At 38.2% G+C, this 26,609-nt stretch overlaps 1 protein-coding gene across 1 annotated transcript; it reads left to right on the top strand.

Annotated features, from left to right (window-relative positions):
* The first annotated feature begins 652 nt into the window (after nucleotides 1-652).
* Nucleotides 653-25,472, top strand: ACADL (acyl-CoA dehydrogenase long chain). The gene is made up of 11 exons (XM_067548732.1): nucleotides 653-769; nucleotides 5,759-5,920; nucleotides 10,917-11,054; nucleotides 11,525-11,689; nucleotides 12,703-12,769; nucleotides 14,783-14,947; nucleotides 15,257-15,358; nucleotides 16,755-16,868; nucleotides 19,406-19,533; nucleotides 21,852-21,938; nucleotides 24,521-25,472. The coding sequence occupies exons 1-11, from the start codon at nucleotides 699-701 to the stop codon at nucleotides 24,612-24,614; spliced, it is 1,293 nt and encodes a 430-aa protein (XP_067404833.1). The 5' UTR covers nucleotides 653-698; the 3' UTR covers nucleotides 24,615-25,472.
* The last annotated feature ends 1,137 nt before the right edge of the window (nucleotides 25,473-26,609 follow it).

Here is a 26,609-nt window from a genome sequence, read left to right on the forward strand (position 1 = left end):
AAGTGAAAATAAATCCTGGCACATTACATCTTTTAACTAGCAAGGCAGTGCAAAAAGCAGCCAGGACGCTGACAGGTGTGTGTGTCGCACACTTGCAGGGGCTGTAGGTGTGTGTGAGTCGCACGCTGGCATGGGGTGTACGTGTGTGTTGCATACTGAGAGGTGCTGTGTATGTTGCACACTGGCAGGGGGTGCATGGGGTTGAGTGTCACACTTGCAGGGGGCTAGGTATATGTGCTGGACACTTGGCAGGGGGTGTAGGTGTGTGTGTGTGGCTGACAGGGTATGTGTGGCTGTATGTTGCATGACTGGATGTGTAGGTGTATGTGTCGCACACTGGCAAGGGAGGCTCTGTGGTTGTGCGTATTGTACACTGGCAGGGGATGTAGGTGTGTGTGTGGCCGTGTGTGTTGCACGCTAGCAGGGTGTGTGTGTCACACACTGACAAGTTATGTGTGTTGCATGACAGGGTGTGTACGTGTATGTGTCGCACAGTGGCAAGGGAGGCTGTGTGTATTGTACACTGGCGGGGGGGGCGGAGTGTGTGTGGCCGGGGGTGTGTGTGGCACGCCGGCTAGGGGGCGGGCGCCCCACAGGCCGCGCTCTCTCAGGCAGGCAGGCTCCGCTCCGGAGTCCGCGGGCGGGGCTCGGGGCGGGCCCAGTCACACGCTCAGTCCGTAGCTCCCAGGCCTGGCGAGATGGCGGCGCGTTGGCTGCTGGGCCGAGCCCTGCGACCCCTCTGCGGGTTGGAGGCCCGGGCGCCAGCCAGGTGAGCACTCCCGGCGCCGGGGCCGGGCTCGGGCTGCCCGGCCGCCAAGGGGAAGGGCCTCCGCGGCAGAGAAACCCCGAGTCCTGGCGGAGCATCAGCCTCCGACCGAGCCGGGCGGCTCCGGCCGCAGATGAATGTGGGGTGCCGGCCTGCTCCGGACTCTGCGCGTGCGGGTGTGCGCACTGTCTGTGTGCGCGTACTGCTTCCCTGTGTGTAGTGGGTACAGTGTGTGTGTGTGTGCGCGAGCATTGGTACAGGGTACAGTGTGTGTGCGCGTGTCAGGGTACTGGGTACGCTGTTGCACGGCCTCAGTGCAAAAAGGCCCAGACTGGGGCCTCTGAGCAATACCACAAATAGTGGCATATTAATGGCAATAACAATAATTCTAGGATCTGGGGTCTCCCTCACGCTCCCCAGTTTTTGCGAGGTTTGGGCCAGGGTTTGGCTATGCCCCAGCTGTGAAGTCTGCATGGAGCTCTGAACCTGCCCTAAATTTGGGGGTGCCCAGGTCTCAGCTCTCCTCCTAACAGTGTCTGCTTTTTTATTTTGTGCCTCCCTGTTGGATTCTCCGTTGCACCCCATCTCTTAGAGTTTGTCTACTCTTGAAGGTTCATTTGGATTAAGGTAGGGTGTGAATTTTAAAGTGCGGTCTGGAGTAAACTCCATGTGAAGGTAGTTTTTTAGAAGGAAAGTAGCTGTGACCTTTGGCCCAGATACTGCCTGCATGGCAATTTCAGATAATGACAAAGCAACGCCCAAGCAACCTTAGCTGTTTTGACGGTCAGAATCAGATCAGGAGGTCTCACCCTAAGGTCTTGCAAGAAGCTTATGCCCCCAAATTTTTGGATCAGATTTTATTTCTATAATTAAACTTTGAGTATGCCCACCATGAACTCTGTACACACTACACGTGCTTCAAAGCAAAGAATTTAACAAACTAAGTTCAGCAAATCTTTAAAATTGAAAATGTGGTTGTGGGTAACACACTGCCCCCCTCTTTTTATTTTAAAGTTTTGTGACTTAAGATCGTAGGAGAGAGTGGAGGAAAAGACCCTGTTAGATCTTTGAAATCCTCCCAGGACAGTGGAATACAGTGTCTCTGTCCCTCAATAGGAGTCCCTAGGGTGGTGGTTGGTTAGTGTTTAAAATTTAACCCTTTGGTTTTAGTAGGATTTATTTTGTTAGGGGATGTGTGTGTATGTGTTTGTGTAGGAGTGTATTTATTTTGTGTTTGAAAAAAATACAAAATATAGAATAAATAGATTGCAGTAATGTGTTGCATACAAATCTCATTACGGTAATGTGTATACTATCTCCTGCATTCCAAATCCTTGGTAATACTTGCGCCAGTGTCAGGATGAATCACTGCCTTACAGGCTGGCCAATAAGGGACTGATCCTGCAAACACCACTGCAAACATCATACTTCAGAGGGTGTGTGTGACTGTGCACAGTTTCAAGCACTGTGCTTGGTAAAATAAGTGTTGGGGGGGGGGGGGAGTTGGGCCCATGATGAACAAAGTAGTTTGCATCGGAGAATTTATTCTGCTATTTGTAGCTTGGTTTTATTAATGCAGTTCCTAATGTACTGTGGCATATGTACTTAGAAAATCCACAGAGCATTAAAATATAGAACTTCGCTCCAGCCCTTTGACAAGTAAATCTTTGCTGTAAATGCAGCAAGATTTCTCTTTTTAAAATAACGAGAGTCTTGTAGCACCTTAAAGACCAACAAATTTCTAACAGAAAAGACTAACAAACCACTTTGGGTTGCAGCCCTCGAAAGCTTATGCCCACAGAAATGTGTTAAGTCTTTAAGGTGCTACAGGACTCTCATTGCTTTTGCTGTATACAGACTAACCTGGCTACCCCTCTGGATCTTTTTAAAATGTATAGCTTAGCAAGAGTCTACTGTAAAACAAGACACAGACCAAAAACGAGAAACCCAAGAGAGAGCCTAATTCATGGGGTAATGACTATCAAATGATGTATGTCAAAATAAAAATCTTATCCATAATCTTTAGAGGGACCTTTATTATTTTGGTCAGTTAAAACCTGTATGTTGCTGTTAGCCTCTCCTTGGCTATTTTTTAAAATATTCAGTGTTGTTGTAGCCACATTGGACCCAGGATATAGAGAGACAAGATGGATGAGGGAATATCTTTTACGGGACCAACTTCTGTTGGTGAGAGGGACCAGCTTTCAAACTACATAGAGCTCTTTTTCAGGCCTGGGAAAGGTACTCAAAGCTAAATACAAGGTGGAACAGATTGCCTAGCATTGGTAATTAGCACATGTTCTAAGGGACCATTCAAGGCGGAGTGGCCCATTAGCACCACTGCCTTCATAGGACAAATAGGGGGCCAGGAGGTTAGTGGATTACAGATTGTTGTAATAAATAAATCGCAAATCCAGAGTCTTTGTTCAGTTCACTATTTTTACTATCTAGCAGAATTATGAATTTAAGCTCCCAGACTCATCTTTTGAGTGTTATGCAGGTTTCCTTTGAGGATGGGGACTGACAGTTCAGATATAGAGTGATCACTTTGTGAGAAATTTTCACGCACAGGTTATAGGATGTGTTTATCTTTTATCATTTTCTTGTATGAGTTCATTTGAGAACATAGTGATTATCAGATTCACCCACATAGTTGTTACTGGGACATTTAGAGCATTGGATGAGGTACACCATAGAATCATAAGGCTGGAAGGAACCTCAAGAGGTCATCCTGGTAGTCCAGTCCCCTGCATTCATGGAAGGACTAAGTCATATCTAGACTATCCCTGACAGGTGTTTGTCTAACCTGCTCTTAAAAATCTCCAATGATGGAGATTCCACAACCTCCCTAGGCAATTTATTCCAGTGATTAACCATCCTGACAGTTAGGAAGTTTTTCCTAATGTCCAGCCTAAACCTCCCTTGCTGCAGTTTAAGCCCATTGCTTCTTGTCCTGTCCTCAGAGGTTAAGAAGAATAATTTTTCTCCCTCCTCCTTGTAACAACCTTTTATGTACTTGAAAGCTGTTATCATGTCCCCTCTGTCTTCTCTTCTCCAGGCTAAACAAACCCAGTTCTTTCAGTCTTGCCTCATATTTTCTAGACCTTTAATCATTTTTGTTGCTCTTCTCTGGACTTTCTCCAATTTGTCCACATGCGTTGTGATAGGCATGTGTAGGATCCATGGATCTTGAAAGGTATGTCATGGGGAAGAGGGGTGTTGATATATGCCTGCAGGTTTTGCATCTGTTGTTTTGCCAAGTTTGAGTTGGCAGATCCTGGTCTATTGAGAGCTTGCCTGATGATGAGTTTGGGAAGGTTGGGGAGTTGTTTCCTTTCCAATAATACCCCAATAACTATGTGGGTGAAACTAGACAATCACTGTGCTCTTCTTGAATAAACTCACACAAGGAGAATGATAAGGAACAAAACCATCTTGTATTTAGCTCTGAGTACCTTTCCCAGATCTGAGGAAGAGCTCTGTGTAGCTCGAAAGCTTTTTTCTCTCCCCAACAGAAGTTGGTCCAATAAAAGATATTACCTCATCCACATTTTCTCTATTTTTATATGTATTTGTGGTTGTGGGTTTATCTGCTGAGCTTTAGTGCTGTTTCACTTTTGATCTTTTAAAAAAGATGATACCTCTTATTTTTAGAGCTCTGTTTATCAGAGAGGGAGGAGGAGGTGGCTTTTGCTGCACAACCCAGTTAGACTCACTTTAAGGTCACAAGGGACCATCATGATCATCTAGTCTGAATTCCTGCACCGTGCAGGCCACAACCTCACCCACCCACTCCTGTAATAGACCCCTAACTTCTAGCTGAGTTACTGAAGTCTTCAAATCATGGTTTAAAGACTTCAGGTTATAGAGAATCCACCATTTACACTAGTTTAAACTTGCAAGTGACCCGTGCCCCATGCTGCAGAGGAAGGCAAATTATCCCAGGGTGTCTGCCAGTCTGACCCCAAGGAAAATTCCTTCCTTTCCCCAAATAGGGCTATCAGTTAGACCCTTAGAATGTGGGCAAGACCCACCAGTCAGACACCTGGGAAAGTATTTTCTATAGTAATTCAGAACCCTCCCTATCAAGTGTCCCATCACCGGCCATTGGAGATATTTGCTGCTAGCAGCCATAGTTTGGCTACATGCCGTTGTAGGCACTCCTATCATACCATCCCCTCCATAAACTTAGCAAGCTCAGTCTTAAAGCCAGTTATAGGATTTAATGTCCTTAATGCACATTAAAGCAGCTGTCTTTGTTAGAAGTTACTTTTAAAAGTGTTGTTTTTAAAGTTAGAGCTATGTGCAGAATAACCTCAAATAACCAAGGTAAGAGGGAGTGGAGTTCATGCCCAGAGTAAACAGGTGAATGTTATGGTATACTTTTATTCATAGAGTTTTAAGTTGTAATATGCTGGGTTTAGATTTTTTTTATAATGTGATACATATGAGGTTGTACAGACAATCTGAGTGGCAAAAGAAGCAGCAGAATTTAACAGTTTAGTTTTACTTGTAATTTCATTTTGAAGGATGTTGGTATTGATTTTATTGAGTTTGAAAGTGTGGGACTACATCTGCTGGACCTTAGCCCTATGCAAGTGTGTGTTTTGACCTGGCTTGTTCAAGCCTGCTATGCAGGTTTGCCGAATGCATGTCAAAGTTGACCTGAAACATCTCTTGCTCTGTACAATCTTGTTTTTTTTCTGGTTGTCAATCAGGTCAAGTAGCATAATGGTTTTATGATGTGGACAAATGTCCATATTAATTAGCCTTCCGCATTGAAAATTTTTTAACAGGATTATATGCTGGGTTTGTCTGCTATAAAAGGAGACTGGACTCAATGACCCTGAAGTTCCCTTGTGGTCCTATGTTCTTTTGGAAGGCCAATGCCATTCACTGTGCCCCCAAGTACTTGACCAAGATAAGCTTTCACTGTTTAAAGAAGTGTTATGTAGAGTTCCTTACAGCTGCTTTGACTGTCTCTTATTTTAGGTATCTGCAAACTGAAAATCATGAATTGGTACGTCAAGAAACGTCTTCTGCTAAAACATTAATGGATATTGGAACTCGGCGGATCTTCTCTTCGGATCATGATATCTTCAGGGAAAGTGTGAGGAAATTCTTCCAGGAAGCAGTGGTTCCTTATCATGCAGAGTAAGATATGGTTCGGATATTTTATGTTGCCTACTAATTCCAGGCTGTTTCACTGAATTCTCTGGGAATGATGGTCTAAATATAACAAGCGAACTGTAAAGTTTATTTTAATTTTTAAAAAATTGTGTTGACATGTATTTAAAATATATATCTAGATCTTGGTTTGCATATCTCCTACAGTACACATTTGAAGGAAATAAAAACAATGTTTTTTGTATTTCTCATGAAAGGATGCCAGGCTGATTGGCTAGGAGCTTATTATTTATATTCGGAACAAATGCAACACAGATAGTAGCAATGCAAATTTCCCCACCAGTGTGCTTTGACTCTGAGAACTTGCCTCTAGGGATGAGAAGGTAGTTTAATCTTATTATTACCTTTGCTGAGAGTGTCTATATTATCACTGTTATTTATTATTTGCATTGTAGTAGTGCCTAGAAGTTCCAGTCATGGATCAGAATCCTAGGCACTGTACAAACCCAGAACAAGAGGACAGTTCTTGCTTCAAAGAGCTTACAATCTAAAGGTCTTAGTTGTGTTGGTTTTTATATTGTGGATAATTGTCCCCTGAAAAGTGGACTAAAGGCTGGTGCATACACAAACTTGCCCCAGAACAGCTAACTCAGTTTTAATTCACATTTTTTATTTCTGTGCAAGTCTGTGTATGGGTACTCTTACTTCAGGGTAAATATGTCCTATTCTGATTGAGTTAAAGATGTGGTTTTTGTTGTTGGGGTGTTTTTTTGTTTTGTTTTGTTTTTTACCAACTGTAGCTAACTTGAAATAGGATGACGTTAGTAAAGAAACAAACAAACAGACCCCTGTTTTAGCTCAGTAAAAATAGGACACTTTTAGTTGAAATAAGAGTGTCCACAGACACACACATTTGCACAGAAATAACAAAATATATGTATTAAAAGAGATTTCATTATTTTGGTACAATTTTGTATGTAAACCAGTCCTAAAATTAGCTCTTCTAGATGTCAAAGAGAAGAGACCAGATGGTAGTGATGTTGAATTGCTCTTGCTAGTGCTGGAACAGTATTCTAGAGATGAAATATTTCAGTTACCAGTCCCCTGATCTATTCATCCCTTTCACAGTTCCATTGCTATATTTGGTGTAGCTAGCTTGTTTCAGGCACAATCTTTAGTGTATTTTCATCTTCTAATCTCCTAGTCCAAATTCCAGTTTTGAAAACTGTTTACAGTAAAATGGGTTTAGTTGTCATTCTAATTCTAGGAGAGAAGCTTCTGTTCAGAATTAATTCCAACGTACTTGAGACTCAGTAAGTTAATATCAAACACTTTGTCCTTAATTCTGGTAATGAGAGTAATGGGATGATGGGCGGTATGTTGCTCTTCCACTTAAATTTAGGCAGTTAGCCCGGAAGGCTAGCTGTACTTCCGATATGGTGATTATTCTTTCTAGGGCTGCAGTGCATGTCTGCAAAACCATAAACAGTATAGTGTCCCATTCTTCAATAGGGAGAGTCTTCCAACTAAAGATTTAAGTAACTATCAGTCCTGGCCTGGAAAAGCAAATAATAAAAAGGTGAATTTAATTTATTTTACCTTTTGACATTTTTTTCTGTCCCTTCCCTCTCTTCATCTTTTCCTCCTGGAACTTCTCTCTTATGTCTGTAATAATTATTCTCGAGAAGATAAACATGAGAGAGAGTGCAACAAACTTTCACAGCCAAGTATTATTTATTATTTGTATTACCATAGTACCCAGAGGCCTTACTGATAGACCAGCATTCAACTGACATAAGACCTGTACAAACAAACAAAAAAATGATCCCTTCCCCTGGGGCTTAATATAGCTTCTCTTCTTTCATTTATAGTTACTGAGCAATGCCATTCCACCAAACCAGAGAATATAAAACACCATTAAATGAAAATCACTCTTGTGTCTGAAATAATTTTCACTTCTTACTGTTATAAGTAAGACCTAATATTACTGTAACTGAAAGGAATTAGAAGAAAGAGATTTTACCTTGTGCATTTTAAAGCACATTATGGGTAGTCACATTCACCTTCTCTGCAAAGTTAGTCAGTTTATTTCTGTTGTTAGCATGGGTCTTTTCACATAGCAATAGGGGAAAGAGAAACACTTATAAAATAGGAAAATATGGCTATAAAGCCACACAAAAAAGAAAAAAAAATCTGCCACAGAATCATGGCAAGTTTAGAACCTGACACTAACTTTTAATTTTTTGCAACTGACTAGAGTTTAATGTGACAATGTCCCTTAAAAATGTATACGCCAATCCCTGTAAACCTCAGCTATTATTAGTCATTTTTGTAGAACTATAGATGCACGTGGCATTTTCCAGTAGTGTAATAATTCATTAGTGATCTGGAAAAGGGGGTGAACAGTGAAGTGGCAAAGGTTGCAGACAATACAAAATTATTCAAGTCCAAAGCAGACTGTGAGGTGTTAGAGGGATCTCACAAAACTGGATGGTGGGCAACAAAATAGTATATGAAATTCAATGATAAGTGCAAAGGTAATGCACATTAGAAAAAATATCTTGGATAGGTCTCTGAAAACTTCCAGTCAACACACAGAAGCAGTCAAAAAGGTTAACAGTATGTTAGGAACTATTAGGAAAGCATAGAAAATAAGACAAAATATCATAATGCCACTATAAATCCATGGTGTACACACACATTGAATACTGTATCCAGTTCTGGTCACCCCATCTCCAAAAAGATATAATGAAACTGGAAAAGGTTCAGAGAAGGGCAACAAAGATGATCAAGGATATGGAATAGCTTCTATATGAGGAGATATTAAAAAGATGAGGATTAGTCAGCTTAGAAAAGAGATGACTGGGGGTGGGAGGATATGATAATGGTCTATAAAATCATGAAGATTGTGGAAAAAGTGAATAGAGAAGTGTTATTTACCCTTTCACCCAGTACAAAAACCATTTGTCATCTGATGAAATTAATAGGCAGCAGATTTAATGCAAACGAGAAAGTACTTTTTTCACACAACCTGTGGAACTCATTGCCATAGCATGTTGTGATGGCCAGAAGTGTAACATGGGTTCAAAAAGAACTGGATAAGTTCATGGAGGATAGATCCATCAATAGCTATTAGCCAAGATGGTCAGGGATGCAACCCAATGCTAGGAGCAACCATCAACCTCTAACTACCAGAAGCCAGGAGTGGAAGGTAGGTGTGGATCACTCCGTAATTGCCTTGTTCTGTACACTCCCCCTGAAGCTCTGATATGGGCTTCTGTTGGAGATGGGATATTGAGCAAAATGGACCCTGTTCTGACCCAGTTTGGCAGCTTTTATGTTCTTAATACACAAAGTCTCTGCCCTGAAGAGCTTGGTGTGGGATTTTCAAAAGCATATAAGTGATTTAGGACCACAAGTCCAATTGATTTTCAGAGGCAGTGTCTGCGCTAGGAGAAAAAGGTGTGTTCTTAACTCAAGCTAGCTAACACAAGGTAAAATGCTAGGGAAGGTAAGTCTTTGTCTTGTGTAAAATTGACCCACTGCCTTGTCTTCCCTAGGATTTTCTTTTTTCCCCAATAAGATAAGGTCAGTCGGACTTGTGCACCTGCATCACAGGTGCTTTAGAAAAATCCGATCCTAAGGAATAAATAGATTTAATGGTAACACATAGTAAGTAGCTGGGCTCACGCAGAACGGCGAATATGTATGTTAGCAAAAACAGGCCTCGTGGAACAGGTGTGTTGGTTTTTTAAGGGCTGATGTGGAGGTGTGGATGCTCATGGCAAATGTTGCTTGGAAGGAATGAAGTCGGGAGTGAATGAAAGACAGTGTTTGGGAGAGAAACTTGTGTGGGCTATCTGAGGCGAGGATAGGAATGAGGAGAAGTTTGAATTGACTGGATAAAGAGACAGTGGGACAGCCCACCCATGTGTCTCTAAGGCGGTTTTGCGGCGGCGGGGTTCTGTGTGTGGGGGCGATGACTGCCGCCGAAACCCTGCCGCCGTTTGCCTCTTTTCGGCGGTGGGGGGACTTCGGCGGCGGGCACTGCCCCCCGCCGCCGAATTCCCCCCCCCCCGCCCCCCCCCCCCCCCCCCCCCCCCCCCCCGGGCCACCATCAGGCCCTTGACAGCAAAAAGGTTCCCCACCCCTGCTCTAAGGAATCACATATGAGTTCTCAGTGAAGATGGGTTCATCTTTGAAGTTTAAAATAATAATCCAAGGAAAAGTATCATCCAAAGAAGTAGGAAGGTGTTGATCTCATTAGTCTTCTAGCACATGCAGTATTTTATAGTGTAATGTATCTTGCTTTTGTAAAACTCTCTTTATTATTTCTTGTACTTTCTTTGGACAACACAAAATTGCTTGGTCAGTGAAGTGTCTGTTGCTTATACATTATGTTCATTTCACTTGCTTCTGATGAAAGGTCTCTGAACTAGTCTGTGTGGCTGAAAAGATGAGCCTTGCACTGCATCCTGAAGACTATCCAACTCTGGTGTAGCAGAAAGCCTGAGGAAGAAAGTTCAACACACAGGGAACCTCTGCTATGAATCTCTAGTTCTTCTTCCAAGTTAAAATCTAAGGACTATCTCCAGAAGCTCCTCTGCTGTCAATTTACCAAAATACCACAAAAATCAACTAATCTGTGGTAGTGTTCACAAACATATCAGATTTGAAAGTTAAGGAAATTGCAGGTTATAAATTGGAAGCAGAGTTAGCTTTTTACCACCGACCATACTGTATGTAATTTTGCAACCTAATGTTAATGCATAGACTTGGAGACTTCAGATCCTAAGTACATTGCATGAGTCCGAGGAGCCTACCTCTCCCCTGCTGGCAAAATACAAATTACTGTTTTATGTACCTCATGTGTTGTAGGTTGGTTTCTGAGACTGAAAGTCTTATTCTTAAGCATTGAAACTTTACTTGGTAGCAGATTTCATGGTGTAAAGCAGCAGCTGTGGCAGATCACAAATAGTATGAGGGGAATTCCACTAACTTCTCATTCCTGTATAATTTGCAGATGGGAGAAGGCTGGGCAGGTGAGCAGGGAACTCTGGGAAAAAGCTGGACAACAGGGACTGCTGGGTGTCAATATATCAGAAAAACATGGTGGCATTGGAGGGGATCTACTCTCTTCAGCAGTGGTCTGGGAGGAACAGTAAGTACAAGACACTGCAACAAGAATCGTACTGATACTGTCAAAAGACTTTATTTGTTCATATGATTTCCTTATTTGTATTGTAAGGAGAATTTGTTCACAGACTGTAATAGTTTTTTCCTTTCACAGAAGTGATAATTTAGACATGCATAAGTACCCCCTACTTTAGATATTTCAGATGATTGTTTAAATAATAAATATCATAGTATTCTGTTTTTAGGACTGCGAGGAAGGGAGGGGAAACATTCTCTTTAGACTGGGGGATGCAATAGTTTAGCAGCGAAAGTACATTCTGGAAATAAATAAGAACATGGATGTCACAAGTTAAAATTGTGATAGTGGTTTTGATGCTTTTTTTTTAATTGTAAAATTCTTTCTATTTTGGTTCTCTGTTTTAACAGTGTGAAATTCAGTATCTAAATCACTGTCACGCTTTCTGCTAAAGTTTACTTTATTCTTTTCTCTTCAAGGATGTATGTTAATTGTACTGGCCCAGGATTCAGCCTTCATTCAGATATTGTCATGCCCTACATCGCAAACTATGGCTCAGCAGAACAGATTAAACGGTTTATCCCTGAAATGGCAGCAGGCAAATGTATTGGTGCTATAGCCATGACAGAACCAGGGGCTGGCAGGTAAGTTGAAAAGGGCAACAGATACATCCATGCTGCTTTCCTGATCTCACTGTGTATAAACTCTGAGTATCATAGTTACATGGCAGTAGCCCAGAATAGGTAGAACCATTAAAATAATCTTTAATTATAGATTGCTCTTTTACAGCTTTGTCATTTCAGGGTGGCTGTTCCAAACCCATGACCCTGCCATCAGGCCCTGGACAAATAGGATTTTGTATTTATTTTAGATTCTGCACAAACAGATACTAGCCTACTTGTTGCATGAAAATTCTTTAATATGTAATGTAATAACTCAGTAAAGGAGGCTTGACTTATATTATGCTTTGCTTCTGATTTTCGTAAGAGGCCCTATTTCCTTCCCTGAAAGCTGTACAGAATAGAGTTCTCTCTCCTGTACTATCATTCATATATTATAAGTGTAAACAGTAGGATTATTAGGTAGAGATTACTGATCCAGGATCATTCACTTCAATCCCCTAAGCATAGCAGAGGGGAGCACAATGGGTAGCTGCGCCTTCTGTGCTGTGCGTCCATAGGTCCTAGAAACAGCAAGTGTCTGTGCCTGAGAATCATATGATTAGAGGTCAACGTGTGTGCAGGGTGCCTGAGTGGCTGGTATCTGCTTTCTGAGGCAGCCCTAAATTGATGGGCCATGTCAACATAAGATGCTGCTGAACTAATAGATATTTTTGTGCACTTTTTTACTTCTGCTGTGAGCAGAAATCCCACTTTGAAAGTGAAGAAGCATCATTCGCTGTACTGAAGAGACAGAGATTCATCATCACTATATATAACACACTTGTTGTTTCTGTAATATTCTCTAGCCCCTTTTTAATACATCCCAGAACCCTGTTTTAGTTTTTTACTACTGTTGTACATAGCACTATCCACAAGGAGTTCGAGACACCACTCTCTTCTTTATTTTATACTGGGATTCTTTTTTAAATGTGAATTTCATGCCACTGTTGGATTGTTCTCTTAAATGACTTGCTTTTCTTGCCCATCAATTTTAGCGATTTGCAGGGTGTACGAACGTATGCAAAAAAGGATGGAAATGATTGGATTCTCAATGGAAGTAAGGTATGTGAATGGAGATGCTCTGACTTATGGTGCTTGTGTACTGAATTCATCCAGTTAGTGGGAGAATTTGCTTTGTTCTACAGCTGGTTGTCCAGCATTTAGTCTTTCCACCCCTTTGTTTTTCCTTTTCTACCAGTTCCATCTTAGAAGAATTCATGTTCCCCAGCCATACAGCTTAGGAGACTGACAGTTTATGGATCAATCAACAGAGCAGGCTCTTCTCTGTGCAGCTTTTATTGGAGAACGAAAAAGCAGCCCCATCATAAGACTTTGCTCTTTTCCTTGATTGGCATATTCAGTCTGCACAGTATAAGGCTAAGACTGTTTCTCAGTTCAGTGGTGTTGGCAGTAGAACAGCCACCCTGCTGTGCATTCCCATTGATTGAGGGGAAACAAACAAAAACCTTTGCTCCTTTACTGCTTCAACACAAAAACGGAATCTTTATCCAGTGAATGTATTGTTCCATGTATGTTAGATGCCAACCAATACCAAGCTGATAAGGCTAGCAGCGTGCACCCATCTCATTTAAGCGCTAAGTTCTAGTACAAAGAATGAAGAGAGTTGAGGTAGCGGGCTGTCATTCTAAAAACTTTTAAATGGCATTGCTTTTGGTTAAAAATGCTTTTAAAACTAAAAAGTCTTAGTTACAGTTCTGTCCTAGTAATTGATTTTTTTTTTTTTTTTTTTTTTATTTTTTTTTGCGTATTGGGACAGCTGGGTTAGTGACATTTTATTGTTTTAAAAACTGAATCATTGGTGACCACATGGTCTAGTGTTTAAAAAGAGAGACTAGGTGACTTGAATTCTGTTCCTACCTCTTCCATTAACTCACTTTTTGACTTTGAGGAAAATTACTATATAATCCTGAGCCTCAGTTTCCCTATTTGTAAATAAATTGTGAGATGATTCTTGCCTGTCTGGGTAAATATGCTTTGAAATCTTTGGATGAAAGCTCAAAGTAGTAAAAGTACTTAGATTTCAATATATTTCAAGCATTCTTCCTGTTGTGAATTGCATATTACTTACAGACTTTTGGGCATATTTATGGGCTAAATCTATGTGTGTTTGCAGAGCCTAGTACCGTGGGGCCTTGATCCAGATTGTGGCTTTTGGTCACTGCAGTAATAAAATAATAAACTGTAAGTGTTTACTTGTCCACAAGTGGGTAAAAGATATTATTTAAATAAATAAACTTAATATGTTGCATGCCTGAACCTAGGCAAGACAAGGCAGTTCAGTCATTTTTTGGTTGGTATGATTAGGAATCTTTGTCTCATTTTTATACTTGGCATGTCTGTGTCTATATTCTGCCTGTCGTGTGATATCAGAATTTGACTTAAAACATACAATACAACAAATGCAACTGTAAGTTTCCACCCATTGTGGCATGTGTCAGTGTTTCATACAATATTAAATATGAGGAGATAACGTATTGTACAGAATTATAGTAATTTGCTATAGTAATGGGGAACCTCCCAATGATTTTCCATTTTATACCTTTCCCTTTTAAACTTTGGAAGAGGTCATCTGCATGTTAGTTTGACATTCTTGTTCATAAAAGGAATCTTTATAGTAGAGATGATCCTGAGTTAAAAATCTGGATTTAAATATCTCTGAACTTTAGGAATGTTCAAAATAAACAAATACAAATTAGGTGGTTTTTTTTTTTTTTTTTAAATCTGTCCCCTCTATTTATAATGGGTTAGACCAAAACCTCAGGCTCCAGCACCTTTTAACTTTGGGGTGTTTGCAATCCAGATCTGAATTATGCCACTTGAATCCATCTCTCCTTTATAGACTCTGTACAGGAACACTTTGTTTTGTATGCATCTAGATTTTTTTAAACCTTTTGGACACTTACTTATACTGATCATCTTTTACATACTGATGTTCATTTGTAGACGTGTGTGACAGTTCACGTACTGCTACTTTATAATATTCTCTTCTTCCTAACTAGCTGTCAGCCAGCATGCAGCTTTATTCCATCTTGATTTTTTTTTTTTTTTTTACAGGTATTCATCACTAATGGCTGGATGAGTGATGTAGTGATTGTTGTTGCTGTTACAAACCGTGAGGCTCACTCCCCTGCTCATGGGATCAGCCTTTTTCTGGTAGAGAATGGAATGAAAGGATTCATCAAAGGACGCAAGCTGGAAAAAATAGGCCTGAAAGCACAGGTAAGTCATATGAGCCGGACCACATGATGGACTTTGAGACAATCTAAAAGGACTTGTTATTCCCTGGGGTACTCTCAGTAAAGATTAAAAGCAGCTGTAGTAATACTTCAGTTCATAGTTTTAACTGCAGCAACAGGACATTCTAAATTAGATTGCAAGGAAAGGTTGCAGTTGAATGAAATTTATATTGAGAGCAAACAGCCTCCAATGAATGTATGTAATTTGGGCTGTAGAAGTTAGGAACTGGATAAAAGGAAAATCGGAGAGAGAGTTTGACATTACAGATATTTTATTTAAAACCATTTTTAGGACACAGCAGAGCTGTTTTTTGAAGATGTACGTTTGCCAGCCAGTGCCTTGCTTGGAAAAGAAAACAAAGGGTTCTACTATTTGATGGCAGAGCTCCCTCAGGTAAGGCTGACACAAACCCACGCTGTGTGCAGGAAAAGCACAAAGACTTTATTCTGGTCTTTGCTAGAAACTGCCACCTGCAGTTCATGGATTATGGTGAGACACCTCAGTCTCAGAGATAGGACGCCTACAACCACAGCCTGCTGCTTTTTTTCAGTAGTAGGAATTCTGCACTGCAAATCAAAGTGAATCATCTTGGAATATCATTGAAATGGCTAGCTATCTAATTGTTTCTATTCAAAGAATTGTATTATGGTACTATGTTGTTAGGGTACTATCTTAGTAAGGGAAGATATAACAACTGCTACAGAGAGGATATTATATGTATCAAATTTTCATACCTGATTTCAAGGCCAGATCTTTGAGTCAATAGCATTGGTCTGAAGAACCCAAGATTAGAATAGACTTTAAAAACAGAATGCTGTAAACAACTGTGGTATCATTTCGACACTTGTACACTCGGGTCAACAGTTTTAAAATGCTTCTTTCCCCCACCCCTCCCATAAGCCTCTTGATACCAAGTTGATTTTTCTTTGGGCTAAAGGCTAATGCAAAACGCACCTGCAGCTCTTCTACCAGTGGGAAAAATATCAGATAAACTACTTTCTCAATCTATTTTTAAAAAATTGAAAAGTGGAAGCATTTTCTTGAGCCCAAAGTAGCTTGGCTTATTAGTGTGCTTTGTCATAAAGCATAAACTATGACTCTGTAGTTGCATCATATAATAAAGATCATGTTTACTTAATTTTATACTATATGTCAAAAAGAGACCTACTGTTTCATTGTGCAAATTCCAGACAGTATTTAGTTCTTTCAAAGAGAGTATTTCAGGGGTTTGAAAAAACACACAGCAGCAGTGCTCATGAGCAATCCTACAATAATGAACCCGATTATTTATGTGGTTAAGTTAAAAACAATTCTGCAGCAAATGGATCTTGGTTTAAATCTTTTCATAGTTTGAGAGTGGGGAGAAAATTATAAACTTTTAAATGTATTTAGACAGTGTCCTTCTAAAACTTGTTTAAATTACTTTTTTATTTGCACTGAAAGATTAAAACCAAATTACTGAAAAATTTGAGCCAAATTATGATTGATTCCATTAAATCAATAGGAGTACTAAATTTCACTTTTAGATTTTTTTTTCCTGTTGTCCTGCTAATGCAGCTTTGGAATGTCACAAAGAACTTTTAAAATTGGCAAGACAATTGTATCCACTAGAGTGACAATATTTTCAGTTATGCTTTGTCTTCTTAAAAACTTAATGGAAAAGAACAAAACTAACACACAAAACTAAACTTTTATATCCCAACCTGTGTGTGTATCTATTTGTGTAGAGAAATTTGAGGTTAATTGCATTGGATAAGAACTCTGATTCTTTATCGCTTCTGTCTCAAAGGAAAGACTGTTGATTGCTGATTTGGCAATTGCCAGCTGTGAATTCATGTTCGAAGAAACAAGGAACTATGTTAAACAAAGAAAAGCTTTTGGGAAAACAATTGCACATTTACAGGTGAGTTTAAACCAAGAAAAACAGACAAAATTCCTTCTTTTTGTCTCTCTGTCTTTCTCAATATAGATACATGTAATATATGTAATTTTCATTTCACCAGAGATGTTAAGCAAGCGAAATCACTGGACTGTTTTCAAAGGTTCTAAAGTTGGATTAGGAACAAGTACTGGAAGTGACTTTCTCCCCCATGTTCAATTTTAAATTAAAAATGACTAAGTGCTCTTGAGATCCATTGCTGCTGCTGCTGCTTTTAGATTTGCAGTAGGCAGTGCATTGCTGACCTGGTTTATAAATATATAGTGAAAAGAGTTGTTTATAAATTTGCATTTTACAGTCTGAGTCCCTGATTTTACAATGCACTGTCATGGGTGGACCTCTGCACGTGAGCGGAGTCCTGTTGACTTGGGTAGATTTCCAGGCATGGGGGGTCCCACCTGTGCACAATGCATTGTAGGATCAGGGTCTACCTGTGATTGATACTTCACAAAGTTTTCACAGCAGGGGCCTTGTCTTAATGCCTGTGAAGTGTTAGACAAATAATTATTTTATACAATCTTCAGTTTTTTTGGATATTGTAAATGATTCCTCAGCTGGGAGGCAACTAAATGCAAAAGTGACTCCACATAAGGAGTTATATATTGTCCACAGTGCATATTATTCTCGTTGTCATTAATGAGAGTTAGATACGTGTTTTGAAACTATATATCTACTCCTTGTTTAAAATCATGAAAACAGGCTCTGCTTCTCATAGTGTCTTTTTTAACCAGGGTAACTTTTGTTAACCAGATCCTAGTAAAATACAGACTCTGGGATTCTACACTCAAACGTAGCAATTTTCAAAAAGCATTGCTTATTTTTTTCTTAATGATCATAAGAATTTCAGTTTAAAACACTAGGTATGGGGTTATTCTGAAAACTTCATTAGCTGTTAAACATTTTTATAAGAACATTGACCAAGTTCCAGTGTTTGTGATGGGAACTGGATGAATTATACAGATTGGAAGACGGTAACCTTTTTATTAATTGAAATGTGCCCTTGAGATCAAACCAAAACCGGTGAGTCCCAGTTTAGACTCCTGATAATTTTCCTGTTATGTCAAAAGCAGACCTCCCATTGACTTCAATGAGACTAGGATTGGGACCTTAGAAGTAAGACGTCTTAAGTAGCTATTCATAAAATTTCCAGGTGTGATTTAGCATTTCCAGTTTCCATACTTAGCACTATGGAAATATCTCTTTTAAAAATCGTAGTTTTTAGGGCACATATAAGGCATTCTTTAATAGTTAGCTTTAAAGCAAGATAGCCACTCTCCAATAAACTTTTAAAAATACAGTATTTTTATCAAAACATTATGCACTTGTATGCTTTTCTGTGTTTCCTTTCATTGCTGATTGCTAAACTGTGTATGTAATCAAAAGCCGACTCCTTTATAATTAGCCTGCTGTCTTGCCTATTTCATTTATTACAGGATTTGAAATCTGTTCTCTATTTGTTTCTGTAGCTTGGAAAAAGGAAATACGAAGCCCACTCATACAGGAGTTTAAGAATTTGAGGAAAGACTTGTTAGTTTGTCTTTTTCATTCCTCCTGCCAGTGTAGAGATTTATACCACATATTTGAGTGCTTGCCCAGTCTAGCTTTATGTAATGGTAGAAGTGGACTCCCTCTATTTCCATAGTATAACAAATCTCAATGTTACAAAACTTTCCCTGACAGCCAGTCGAAACTTTCCTTTGTATCCAATTATTCCTACTTGTATCCCTTTGAACCTCTCTTCTCCCTCTGTGGTGCTTGAAATTTAATTATTCTTTAATAAAAGAAAATAGATAAATAAAAGTTTTTTGGATTGTGACATTATTTATTTAAAATAAATTTAGCATTTAAGAAAATAGATTTAGTAGTTTATGAAACTGCCAAAAAACTAGGGAAATTACTGTATGCAGTATAGTTGTAGCTGTGTCGATCCCAGGATATTAGAGAGACAAAGTAGATGAGGAAGTTGGTCCAATAAAATATTTTACTGTACCTCATTCACCTTGTCTCTCTAAGGAAATTGCTATCTGTTAATAATAGAAACACATTCTTACCAGAAGGGGGAGCTCAAGTTGCTAAAACATTCAGTCCAGGGCCAATAGGTTATACTATCTAGGAATTTATAAACTCACACTTCCAATATATTGTTTTCTTATTTAAAAATATATAGATAAACACATGACTTTGTGAGTAAAAGACCACAATGTATAGCTTTTCTTTGATTCAAAGGTGTCTTGGCTCTGAGCAAATCCTATTTGATTACACTGGCAGAAATGTGAGTCTATTAAAAGAAATGGAAATTAAGCTGCTCTCTGTTTTATAGAACTTCAGTTGCTGTACTGGTATACCGTCTTTACTGTGGTAGTGTTTCCTCCCTGCATAACATTGCTTGTGCAAAAGCATTTCCTTGCAAAGACCTTATTGGCATATTTTCCTTTCAATGGTTTATTTTTAAATATTTCCTGTTTTAAAAACAAACATTTTTCCCTCCCAACAAAAATCAGACTGTGCAGCATAAGTTAGCAGAACTGAAAACTCAGATTTGCGTGGGGCGGACATTTTTGGACAGCTGTCTCCAGCTGCATGAAAAGAAACATCTGGACTCCTCCACAGCTTCCATGGCAAAATACTGGTATGCATGTTAAAGCAATTTGAAAGTGTTACTTGTATGAACTTTTTTGGACTCTAGCATTGGAACATTGAAGTAACTAACCAAATTTTTTAGCTCAAAGGTAATATTACATGTGATTAAATCATCTTTGGCATTTAACATCAGAATTTATTAATCCAACTAACTAAACTACAGTGATGTGGCATAAATCACAGAGATGTACATTGAACATAGGTATCAGTTATGCAAAGAATTTCAAAATTAGCACTTAATGTTGCCTTTTAGGATAAAGGTTACTTGAGCAATGTGATCCAAATTCAGCTTCATTAAATTGTTTCACTTGAGCATTATTTTATTGAATTTTTTAAAAAAACATTTAATTATAAAGCTGAAAAAGTTTTAAAAGTGAAGTTTGATCTTAATGTGATTTATAAAATATGAAATAAGTTTTGGATATATTATTTGATAAACCCTGACATAAAAAGCTAGGTATTTGATATAGCCATTTTCTGAAAACTATCAGATTTCAGGAAGAAATAGTTAGCTGTATTTTTATTGTTTCTGAGATTTAGCTCTTCTTCCTTTCATAATTCCTTTTTTTTTATTGGACAGATAAAGCCCCAGGAACTTCTTTTGCAGTTATTTATTAACTTATGTTTAACCAGACTAAGTTAGACAAGTAGAAACATCTAATGTAATACATTTGTCCTGGCGCCAGATTAAGTTAGCTGCGGAAGTGAGAAAAAATGAAGACTAGAAAGTGACAGAACATTTTGCAGAAAATGTACAAGTTTTAGTCCTGACATTTAAAAAAAAGAAATAGAGAGAAATTATGCACAAAATGCCAAGGGAATCCAGATAGAACATTTACATTAAACAGAAGGGTTTTGATTGAGTGTTTCTTAGCACAGATCACATTGAATATCTAGTATAAAAGCAGAGGCATTCAGCTTTTTGGAGAAGGATATATATAACTAGTGCCAGCCTAAATATACACTTTCATCAATGGACTTTCCAAAGCAAGAAATTTGCAAATTCACCAACATCATTATACCTACAATATTTAGTGGCCTTATTCATATAGATAATGAAATTTCTGTAACTTTTCCATATAGATTGAATGGGTTTAAAAATTGCTTGAACAGAGAAACTGCTTCTTTCTCTAGCATCAGTGTACTGTACTTCATTTGACTATATAGTAGTTTATATCCTTACTTTCTTAAGATTTAACCAAAATTGACTATTTTTGAGGTAGATGTTTGGTTAAATAAGGTACATTTTTGGAAAGCATTATACATCTTTACTGCTGATTTCTGTTGAAAAATCTATAGGTTTTATCATGATGATATAGTTACAGTACTTATTTAAATGAATCTGAAAATCTATTTAGGATGGATAGTTTCAGCAAGACACCATTTCAGGGTTAAACCTGGTGTAATATAATTCAAGAGAAAAGTTTGCAGTGGAGCAAGCTTGAGAAGAGAAAATTTTATGTACTCTTACATAAAATGGAAATTGACTTGACTAATTGTTTTTCATATTCCTTTTGCTATTATTGAAGTTACATGTTTGAACAGTATGTCTTCCATGACTTACTATTACCTTTTGCTTGATCCCAAAGTACAGTCAAAATCCTGTGCGGTTTTATAAAATTTATATTTATTGAGTTTTTGATATAACTGCAAGCAAGCAGCTTTCAAAAGAGAAAATGCAGGGAACAAATCACATGCTGTCTAGGATAAGAAAGTGTATCGAATTCTGCTAGGAAAGTACATAACATTATAGAGACAGCTAAATGGGGGTGGAGGGAAAACTACTGGAGCGTCTATTAGCCAGCATTTATATTTTAAAAGTGCAACGTAGAGATTCTTAGCATTTAAAAAAAAAAAAAAAAGGCATCATCAGGTATTATCAGTGTACAGAGGGTATCCTAGTATATTGCCAAAGGAAAAAGGCTGTGAACAAATAACATTATGACTTCGCTGAAAGGGAAGAACACCCATTGTTTTAAAAATCAACCTCTTTGTTTTCCTTTTGCTTATTCATGTTGTATATGCCAATCAACAAACTTGTCTGTATTTGAAAGTCCTCCTTTATGAAAGTTCTATAAGAAAAGCCAAATTCTTGAATTATTAAAGTTAAACCATTTGTCAGTTGCTGCTCCTTTCTTGTCCTCTTTGTTTAAAAAAAAAAATAAAAAAATTTGTGATAATTCCTTAACATTCTGGATAAGGATATTCTATATAAGAAAAGTTTGACAGTTAAATGTTTGTTTTACTTGTTTATAGATTTAGTAGCATACATGCTTCAAAAACAAACGTCTATTCTTGCCATTTTAGGGCTTCTGATCTCCAGAACAGTGTGGCTACTCAGTGTGTACAACTCCATGGAGGATGGGGATACATGTGGGAGTATCCAATTGCAAAGTAAGTGTAACATGTCAGTCTTGAATGATGAGAAATTAATAGCAAAGTGAAATGAGGCATTTTCTTCACATGTATTTGTAAATGGGGAGGGAAAGCAATCACTACTAATATAAAGCAGTTTACAAATACATTTGAAGGAAATGCCTTTTGGATAGCTGGTTTACTATTTCCTCTGTATAATCAATTAGGCAGCTTTTCTTTTGTTTGTATCTTTCTCATAGCAGATACTGGAGAAAGTCATTTTAAAAAAGTCTCATAGTAAAACCTTCAAAAAATGGCAGGACTTTAGGGCAGATGAATTGTCAGAAATTACTTCTAACTCAGTTTTTTTTTAAACGGACCTGATTTCAAGTTGTTTCCCTTTAATAACATTTTACCTTGTTAATGCTGCTTTAAGGTAACTTTTTTTCTCTTTATTATTGTGCATAGTCACATTTTGAAATTATTATTCCTTCCATTGTGAGTAAATAGTGACTCTACAGTACAGAACTCCATTATATTATCTGCATATCTAGCAATCCCTACGCAGGTTTTTAGGGCTCCTGTTGTTATGTACTGGTAGTAACTGTCTGGCAGGGAACCTAAGTATGGGTTTTTAAATGTTGCAGAGCTGTGGGAGTCTTATATTTTCATGGATACTGAATTTAAAAATTACTTTTTGGGGAGAGTTGTGGTTGTGATGCTGTTTAGTGCTTCACGGAGTAAAATTAGCAGGATTCTTATCCATTTCCCTACACTACTGCCCGGGCTACAGTATATTCAGGAGCACAGCTTAGTCCCCAACCTATGGGGAAAGGAGAACTGGATGGCTTGGAGATCAAGAGCCTTTCATTGTTGGGTTCAGTCACCAATTCAGATAAAGCTGAAGTCAGCAGTGATTAAAAGCTGTAGCTGTCTGATGGCTGTTCAGTGGCCTGTCTGAAATGAATTGGTAGTTTCAGTTCATTTCCTAGTGGGCAAATGTTCACACCTTAGTAAGAACCCACTACACAATTAGAAGCCCTGTCAGCAAGGAATGGATTCAGTGAGTATGGCACCTGAATTACTATCTTGGACCTAGAGGCGTGGTCTCTTTCTCAGGGCAGAGAAGCACACTGGTAAGGCAGTGCAGGCGAGATTACATCTCACGTGTTGTACATGTGCTGTGGGTAAATGGAGGGTTTCAGTCTCCACAGCTGTTAATTTAGTGCTTGATTCCTCCCTTCCCCATTTTAAGTTAAATGATAAAAGAATTGGGAAAGGGAGGGCAAACACCAGGAGATGTTGCTGTGCAGAATATAAAAGATGTTTTAAATTATAAAAAGGAGGGAAGCACAGAAAAAAATAAAAGATAATTTTGCTAGGTAGCCTATAGAAAAGAAACACATAGAAAATAAAGGGAAAAAATCTTTTAACCACAAGTGACCACTGAGGGACAGTTCTCCAGAGATGTACAAGGTTTCAAATATAAACATGTTCTTACTCTGTGAGACTTGGCAGAGGAAAGCAGCAATCATACATCATGGGGCTTATGAATCAAATAAGGTTTGTTACGCACTACAGGATTGCAAGGTAGCAGGTGATCACATTTGTATGTCAAACATATTTCCAAAATTAATGCTCTGTGGATTTAAGATGTCCACAGCCTCAAGCTGTGAATTAAAAACCTTTATTAGGATGACCTTCATCAAAAGTCTTTAGTAATATTACCTTCATCTTACATGCAAAAGAGGATAGGACAGAGTTAAGGTGGTTTGAATTAATTATATATTTCCATACTTTTTCATTTCTAGGATTTCTAACATTTGTTTAAAAAGTTCATTCTAGGTATAAAGAAAACTACAATATTCAGTTTCCCTTGCCCCTTAAGTAGCGTCTAGATATATACAAACTTAACTCCAGCGGAGGATATTTTTTCTGTGAAATCATTTACCATTGTAAAAGGGAATGATAGGCCATTTTTAAAAGAGCAATTTGTATTGGAGTTACCATGCTATATATTTTTCTGATCTTTTCACAACAGGACAAATGAAACTTGGGCTCATTTTAATTTCCATGTTTTTATCATCAATGCATATTGAGTATCAGCAAGTATATTCAGTTTTTTTTCATTTATTGGTGAAAGTTTCTAGAATTTAATGAGTTGGATTTTGAACACTTCTGTTGGGGAAATCAGAAAATCTTAATTTTACTCATTTCAACTTGAGAAACAGTCTGCCAAACCCATACATGCTGCTGAGTCAGGTTTTTTTAACTTCACTTAAACCTAGATTATAATCCTTTCACATGTTTTCACTTCTCTACCAGCATAATACTGACAAATTGCAGTATGACAATTAAAGCACAAGTTCCCTTATTTGAAAGTTGATGACAAGATGTGGTCAAATGATAACAACCTAAGCAACCCAGATGGTAACTCCACTGTGCTTTTGTTTTCTCCTTAATAAAATATCCTGAAAGAGGATCTGAGTTTTCACTCAGACAAATCACACTTGAAATATGCTGGATCTTTAAAGAGATTTTCCCATTTATTAACAATTTATTAAATCATATTGCACATGATTATTTTTTAAAAGTATCTCTTTAACCACTCACTCTTTCAGAGCTTTTGTGGATTCTCGTGTCCAGCCAATCTACGGTGGAACCAATGAAATAATGAAAGAGCTCATTGCTAGAGACATTGTGACTGATAAATAGGCATCTGGCTTTGCTGGAGACAGCTTCCTGAATCCTGGCACAATTAATATGGTATTAAATCAGGCACCAGAATGCAGGAAGAAGATGTAGTATATTTTATTGAGAAAAAGGAACCATTGTTAAAAACTGTTGTAGTTAAACTACAATAATAAAATGGGCTGTTTGTATCTGTGGTCTGTAATATTTAATGAAAATTAATTTGTAATGCTCTGTTCCCTGGTGGAAAACACTAGGACTAATCCTTTGGATGATTCAAAAAAGTCTTAGAGGCAGGAAGATCTGTTTGTATGTATTGGTAGTGAAAAGTATGGTCACTCTGGAATGTTACAATTAACTTAATCTTTGAAACAGAATATCATTATATTAAATCCAGTCCTAAATGTTCAGAATTAAACACAATCAGATTGTCAAAGAAACCACTTTCTTTCTGGAAAGTAAACAATAGCTGGGGTGTTTTTAAAAAAAGCAAAAACCCAACCACATTAAAATCACAACTTTGGACTTACACTGTTAAATGTAACTGTAGAACTTGGGCCTATCACTGACTCTCTGCCACCTACCTCTGTTTAATAATTTATCTGTTTGGGAATATAATTGATTTTCCTCCTACAATCATCTGGCTTTTTGCATTGCATTCATTTGTGGTGATGAGAACAAATGAGTGAGTGATCTTCATTTTTGAGCTTTATAATGAATTACAAAAATGTAATAAGTCTGACAACGAAACTCAAATTGCCTTATTTCAATATGTACTTATTTTGTATACAAAAGCTTAATAAAATTTTTAAATGCAAAGTACCAATGTTCTGCATTATTTGAAATATCAGAAGTAAAATATAATAAAATAATTATTTAGAAGTGCCCTGGTTACATCCATAGTTTGATATGGTTTGTAAGAAAAGGCACATTTTATAGTTCAGCATAGCATATCCTCTGATTTTTAAAGAATGTGTGAGAGGATCTCTATAAATATAAAGGCTTATTGGCCAATTCACAATTAGTTTGCAGACATCAGTTGGAGATTTGGTATCTGAGTAAAAGTGCTGCTAATGTAGGCTTTTACAGCTTTTAAATATTTGTTTTGAATTAATTACACAACTATATAATTGTGGTTTTTGTTAAGCCAAATGTGTAACTAGTGATTTGACTACGATGCATTTTACAAATCTGTTATCTTTTAGAAATAAGCAGTAATAACATTATGGTTTCTGTAGTATGGCAAATGAGTTTATGGTTTAAAAAGACAATGCCACAAGTGGTAAGCTTATTAATGTCACGTTTAGCAGAGAAGCCAGGAACTGAATGGAGACAGGATCAAACCACTTACGTTAGAGGGTGAACTTGTCATATTAGGAATGAAAAACTTTGGGATAGTAAGAAAAATTTATGGCTGCTTTTGCTAGTGCTAAAACTACTGTTAGGATTAACAGATTTAAGTCTCTAGGCCTGTCAGTCGCATTTAAATTCTATAAGTGCTAAATTCATTCAGAATTAAAAGTGATAGACCAAAAACTTGACCAAATTGATACACATATTGTACCTTATTTTTTCCATCATGGGCACAGTATGTATGTCCTTGCAATGTAGGCATATTGAAAGAGTATAAGGCTGTATCAATGCATATCTAGGTGAACTTGGGAGTCCTTACCTGTTGCATTTGCACCTGCCCTAGAAGCCTTTGCACTGGTTGTAGTGTATGGCTTCCAAGGAAGATGATATCTAGCAGCCAGTGTAAAGGAGGCTGTGGTGCATGTTCGTGCCTCTGCTTTTTCTCGTTTTATTACTCCAGGAATGGAGAAACACAGCGGGAAAATTCTTGTGGGTGGTCCTGAAGGAGGGAAGGAAGAAAGGTGGAAGAGGCTCCTAGAGAACCTGCAGCTACTAGAGGAGGGGGGACGTACGAAGGCTCCTTCCGCGTGGGTGCACGTGCTGGGGTTACAACGGGAGGCCCCGGCGAGGGTTGGAGCAGGCAGCCCCGCCTGACTGCCGGCTGCG

The sequence above is a fragment of the Emydura macquarii genome, unplaced genomic scaffold, assembly GCF_026122565.2.
Source record: "Emydura macquarii macquarii isolate MOO-44397 ecotype Brisbane River unplaced genomic scaffold, CSIRO-AGI_Emac_v2 contig_1253, whole genome shotgun sequence".
Lineage (NCBI taxonomy): Eukaryota > Metazoa > Chordata > Testudines > Chelidae > Emydura > Emydura macquarii.

Bases quoted from the DNA above. Each gene is read 5' to 3' on its own strand.
- ACADL (XM_067548732.1), top strand. From the start codon at position 699: ATGGCGGCGCGTTGGCTGCTGGGCCGAGCCCTGCGACCCCTCTGCGGG. The intron at 14,948-15,256 runs GTAAGTCATATG...AACCATTTTTAG, and splicing joins AAATAGGCCTGAAAGCACAG to GACACAGCAGAGCTGTTTTT. The intron at 21,939-24,520 runs GTAAGTGTAACA...TCACTCTTTCAG, and splicing joins TGGGAGTATCCAATTGCAAA to AGCTTTTGTGGATTCTCGTG.